Source organism: Somniosus microcephalus, chromosome 1, assembly GCF_052327205.1.
Source record: "Somniosus microcephalus isolate GS21.2 chromosome 1, FLI_Smic_1.0, whole genome shotgun sequence".
Classification (NCBI taxonomy): domain Eukaryota; kingdom Metazoa; phylum Chordata; class Chondrichthyes; order Squaliformes; family Somniosidae; genus Somniosus; species Somniosus microcephalus.
Window position 1 is genome coordinate 245075710 of NC_140987.1, and position 6255 is coordinate 245081964.

At 38.9% G+C, this 6255-nt stretch overlaps 1 protein-coding gene across 1 annotated transcript in view; it reads left to right on the plus strand.

Moving 5' to 3' along the window:
• Positions 1-2287: 2287 nt before the first annotated feature.
• LOC147124688 (stabilizer of axonemal microtubules 1-like) overlaps positions 2288-6255 on the plus strand; it is a 146587-nt gene continuing 142619 nt past the window's right edge. The window contains exon 1 of the mRNA XM_085991586.1: positions 2288-2630. Within this exon, the coding sequence (XP_085847712.1) occupies positions 2593-2630 (38 nt within the window). The 5' untranslated portion in view covers positions 2288-2592. The remainder of the gene's footprint in view (positions 2631-6255) is intronic.

Consider the following 6255-nt stretch of genomic DNA (forward strand, 5'->3'; position numbering starts at 1 on the left):
GTCTGCCCCACCTGTGACAGAGACTGTAGGTCCCGCATTGGACTAATCAGTCACCAGCGAACTCATTTTTAATGTGGAAGCAAGTCATCCTCGGTTCCGAGGGACTGCCTAAGAAGGAGAAGAAGGTACTCTCAAACTAGTTCTGATATTTTTCTTTTACGTAGAATTTACAGCACAAACACAGGCCATTTGGCCCAACTGGTCTGTGTTTATGCTCCATACGAGCCTCCTCCCACTATACTTCATCTCATCCTATCAGGATATCCTATTCCTTTCTCCCTCGTGCACTTATCTAGCTTCCCCTTAAATGCATCTATGCTAATCGCCTCAACCACTCCATGTGGTAGCGAGTTCCATATTCTAACCACTCTGGGTAAAGAAGTTACTGCTGAATTCCTTAATGGATTTATTAGTGACTATCTTTTAATTTATGGCCCCTAGTTTTGGGCTCCCCACAAGTCAAAATGTCTTCTCTATGTCTACTCTATCAATGGGATGAGCAATAAATGCTGGACTTGCCAGCAACGCCCACATCCCATGAACGAATAAAAAAAAATCCTTTCATAATTTTTAATGTCCTCCATTAGGCCGCCCCTCAGCCTTCTTTTCTAGAAAAAAGAGCCCCAGCCTGTTTAATCTTTCCTGAGAGGTATAACTTCTCAATTCTGGTACCATCCTTGTAAATCTATTTTGCACCTTCTCCTCTATATCCTTTTTGTAATATGGAGACCAGAACAGTGCATAGTACTCGAAGTGTTCTATGTACGTTTAACATAACTTCCCTGCTTTTCAATTCTATTCCTCTGGAAATGAACCCTAGTGCTTTCTTTGCATTTTTATGGTCTTGTTAACTTGTGTTGCTACTTTTAAAGATTTGTGAATGCGTTCCCCCAGATCCCCCTCTTCCTCTGCCCCATTGAGACAATTATTTTCCAAGGAGTAGGTGGCCGCCTTATTCCTCCAGCAAAATGCATCATCTCACTTACCTATATTGTAAATTCATTTGCCATTTACACACCCATTCTGCAAGTTTATTAACGTCTTCTTGAATTTTGTCGCAGTCTTCCTCAGTATTAACTATACCCCCCAATTTCGTGTTATCTGCAAATTTTGAAATTGTACTTCTGATTCCTGAGTTCAAATAATTTATGTTAATTGTGAACAACAGTGGTCCCAGCACCATTCCTTGTGGAATACCACTTCTCGCCTTTTTTCCAGTCTACCTTTAACCCCTACTCTCTCTGTTTTCTGTTTTGTAGCCAGCTTGCTATCCATTCTGCTACTTGTCCCCTGACTCCACATGCTCTGACTTTAGTCATGTGCCTACTATGCCGTATCTTATCAATGAATAGCACCTTTGGGGGGCAGAGGGAAGGCAACAATAGAAAGGTATAATAACCAGGCTATTTAGATGGTTGAATGGGTCAAATTCTGTTTTTAATTAGATGTAGTTCTGGGATTTTTATTGCTGTTTTGAGGGTCACATTCACCATTTTCACAATGAATCAGTGGTCTTGATCTCAAGTAAGACAAATGTTTTCACAAAAAGAAACAGAAAATGCTGGAAATATTGAGCAGGTCAGGCAGCATCAGTGGAGAGAGAAACAGAGTTAACATTTCAGGTCGATGACCTTAAATCAGAATTTGAAAAGAGATGTAACAGATTTTAAGCAAGGGCAGGGAAAGGGGGGAGGGGAGGAGAGGAAAGAACAAAAGGGAAGGTCTGTGATAGGGTGGAAGGCAGGAGTGATTCTATGACAAAAGGTATGATTGTACAAAGGAAAAGGAGATGGTAATGGGACAAGAAAAGAAACAAAAGATGGGTCTAGAAGAGATGTAAATGGGAATGGCAGAATCAGCAACAGCTGCCATCTGAAAAAATAAGGGCAGATGTTATGGCCTGAAATTGTTGAACTCGATGTTGAGTCCAGAAGACTGTAAAGAGCCTAATCAAAAGATGAGGTGCTGTTTCTCGAGCTTACGTTGAGCTTCGTTGGAACAGTGTAAGAGGCCAAAGACAGAGGTCAGAGTGGGAGTGGAGAGGAGAATTAAAGTGACTGCAAAATGTTTCCACAAATAGGTCCAGCAGTGGAGATTAATATTCCAAGTTCCTTTGCTATTTAATGGAAGACCTCAACCATTTAAAATAAAAAGGTTAATGCCTCCCTTAAAATAGCAAAGCAATGTCATACCTACCCGCTTAACATTTGTGCCCTATATTTGCACAGCTCCATTTCAAAGCATGTGACTTTTTCCGATTTGAATTACATGTTGCGTCTTTACGTTTCTTTAAACTTAACAGGTCGATCTTTAATAGCAATTTGGCTATTCAAATACAGTCTACAATCTTTAACCATTTGTAAGGATAAACGTTATTCTTTGTGGTCTGTTTCTGCTGTTGGAGCTGTTTTATTTCAATCCCAATTAAAGGATTATGTTCACCATGTGACATGTTGAAGTAATGCACGTCGGGGCGAGGTTTTGCGAATTCAGCTGTTACTGGGGCGGATTCCTTAGCTACCCACACGGATTTATAACCAACACAGAACGCACGGAGCAAGAGTAAGGTTTATACCGACTGCAATCAACACTATGAAGCGGAAGTGCATTTGCGAGCTTTGCACCTGTGGGTATGTAAAAAGTGCAAACACCTAGCAGCAGAAATTGTAGTTCATCTAATATTCAGTTCACAGAAAGTGTCTCTTTGGGGCTGTCTCTGTCGATTGAGCTGTAGCTAAAATTAGACACGGAATATATAATTACGATTGTGAAGTTGCCTCATTCAGTTGATACAAAAGTAACAGTGATGCAACATTGGAATTGTGCACCTAAATCGGAGTACTTGCTAACAAAATAACCTGCAGATTAGCTATTAATACAGAGAATTAATCTGACATATAACGCACATTTAGCTGTTGGATTTTGCCATGAGAATTATTTAAATAAATATATATGTTGAAGAGAATACGTAAAAATTCACATTCCACAAACTATGAACGTTACATTAATTTGAAAATGTAGGGAGGATGGTATCAGTGACTTCAAAATGTAAGTATAATCTCAAAAGTAACAAGTCTAGTTAACCAGTTTGAGTAATGTAAAAATGTTCATGTACTTTGTGACCAGTAAAACTGATGCAAGGGGAATTGACCTATAATGCACAAGCCGTAACCATAGAAACGCGTGCCTAATCGCAGCTGCTTAGTTTAAATAGTATCAATACAAGGACCTGTGCTGAATCACTGAGATCTAGAGCAGTATAAAATCTCAAATATCATGAAATGGACCAAAATAAACTGCCAGCATATCTTTCATTACTTTAAACAAACCTCCCACCTGGTAACTGGCAGACACACTCCACTCTCGGACCAACCGATTATATCATTTGCAATGTTAATGCCAGCAACAGTAACCTCCACACTGGGGCAAAAGTGCATTGCTAAAATGTATGTTTCATTTTTTTAACTATCAGAGCTATAACAGGGGTCATATAAAAATATGTCGCACAGAGTTCAATATGGCAAGAAAGACATTCAAATCTAGTTATGTGCTACTGGTTACAGAATTATTTGAAAAGGGGGTAAAAAGATTAACAAAGTTGTTGAAAATGTTTATTTTGTGAGTACTGCATAACAAAGCGTTGACCTTCCTGTGCAATATTTTACAAATACTAGTACTATAATATAATAAGGATTTTTTTCAACTTTTTTTTATCCCCTTTCGCTATCCAAGGTCCCTAGCTGCCAAAAATTTTGTTTATTCGTTCCTGGGATGCCGAAGTGATGTTTGTAGCCATGGGCTTCTATATGACTGACTGCCAGCAAGTATGCAGTAGCAGTGATATTCTCTGAATTTCCCTTTCTCCATTTGAGACATTCCCTGTCCTTGATGCTCCCTGATGTTGGCACAGCTGAAAATAATAGTAACTCGTTTTATGGAGCATTACAGCCTCAAATTAAAAAATACATAAAATTGATTGAGAGACAAGGTGTTCATAAATGTCAACCTTTTCATAGTTTTCAAGCAGAGGGGAAGTGGAATTGCAGTATTATTGTTGTGAAATCATAGAATGATACAGCACAGAAGGAGGCCATTCAGCCCATCGTGCCTGTGCCGGCTCTTTGAAAGAGCTACCCAATTCGTCCCACTCCCCTGCTCTTTCCCCAGAGCCCTGCACATTTTCTCCCTTCAAGTATTTATTCACTTTCACCACCACCCTATCAAGCAGTGCATTCCAGATCACAACTTGCTGCGTAATTTTTTTTCCCTCTTATCATCTCTGGCTCTTTTGCCAATTACCTTAAATCTGTGTCCTCTGGTTACTGACCCTTCTGCCACTGAAAACAATTTCTCCTTGTTTACTCTAATAAGGATTTGAACACCTCTATCAAATCTCCCCTTAACCTTCTCTGCTCTACGGAGAACAACCCCAGCTTCTCCATTCTCTCCACATAACTGAAGTGCCTCATCCATGGTACCATTCCAGTAAAGCTCCTCTACACCCTCTTTAAAGCCTTGTCATCCTTCCCAAAGTGTGGTGCCCAGAATTGGACACAATACTCCAGCTGGGGCCTAACTAGTGTTTTATAAAAGTTTAGCATAACTTCCTTACTTTTGTACTCTATGCCTCTTTATTTTTAAAGCCAAAGATCCCATTTGCCTTCTTAACAGCCATGTCAACTTGTCCTGCCACCTTCAAAGAGACTATGATCCCAAAATGTAAATTGGATCATGTCAAAAGTAACAAGTTCAATTATCCTGTTGGAGTAAAGTCAGGGTAAGAGTTGGGGTGCTGCCTCCATTGGTTCGGGAGGGGGAAATCAGCTATCCAATGGCCTTTGCTAGAAATTTGATAGTTGGGCTGTGACTTTACCTCTCTATTTGTGCATCATTTTAGTTCCTGTTTAAACATTCATTTATGTTTAGAAATAAATACTTGCATTTATATAGTGCCTTATTATGTAATTGAAACATTTCAAGGAGCTTCACAGAATGATTCATTTTCGGAATGCACTGACGCTTATAAAGAGAAATGTAGCTGACATTCTGTGCCACTGATGTCCTGCAAACAACAATTAAATGAATGGCCAGTTAATCTTTTTTGTGGTGGTAGTAGTTGAGAAGAACTATTAGCCAGGGCTCTAGGAGTGCTCCCTATTCTTCAAATACTGTGTGGGATCTTAAATGTCTATTAGAACACGCTGACAGGACAATTAGGGATGGGCGATAGTTACTCTGTTCTCCTGGAGAAACAAACATTAAAAGTTTGTTTGACAAGTGGAACAATAGAAGATAGAATTATGAATAATATGGAGGTTAGCGGTGGAGGTCAAGGCAACTATAAAAGTAACCGCAAAACAAATAATCTGTAATAGTTTAAATATTGGCTTAAATGGAGGGGAATAAGCAGTGTTTGGTAGGTTAGCATCGAAGGGATATTAAAAGTCTAAAATGAAATGGGATGGAAAATTATATAAATTAAATAAGACTTTAAATTACTATTGAATGGGTAAAAGTGCCAAGGCTCCAATTGAAGATGATATTTCGACTTTAAGCTACAGTTTAGAGTCTGAGTGATAGATTCTCATTTCTAAGAAATAGCATGAACAGAAGTTGTAGATTACCCACAGATGGAAATTGTTCTAATTATCATGTCTATCTTCAGCATTAGAGATACTGAGATCTGACCACTATAAACAAATTAGCTCAATAGACATTTTGGCATTTTTCCCTTGGTATCTGAGCTGAGGAGAGAACCTTTAGGGATAGAAAACAAGCTAATTTTGGTTGTAATTTTGCACCTCTGTTTGTTTGATATAACATACCTTGTGCAAATATGTGAAATACAAGTAGGGTAAGCTATACATGGACATCAAAGATCTAAAAGCAGCTTATGATAAAGTTGATTGGAAACTATGCTGAAAACCATAAGTTAAGGCTGGACAGGATATTGATATAGTTAATCTCCTTACAAAGACACATGAGGAAACAACAATTGCAGTTAGAGCTGACAAAAATAGGCATATTGATGGCATTCAGAACATTACTAGGGGTAAAACGGGTTGACTGCTGGCTATGTACACTGAGTGGGTCTTTCAGCAATGAATCTGCCTGTAATCTGCAAATTCAATCTGTTATATGGCAGATGTCTATTAGACACCCAGATGCTAAATAAACAAGCTCAAAATAGTGGACTCTGTTGTACCATGCAAAGTTGAGAAGGGAGTGTAATGGATTCTGGATAAGGAGGAGATG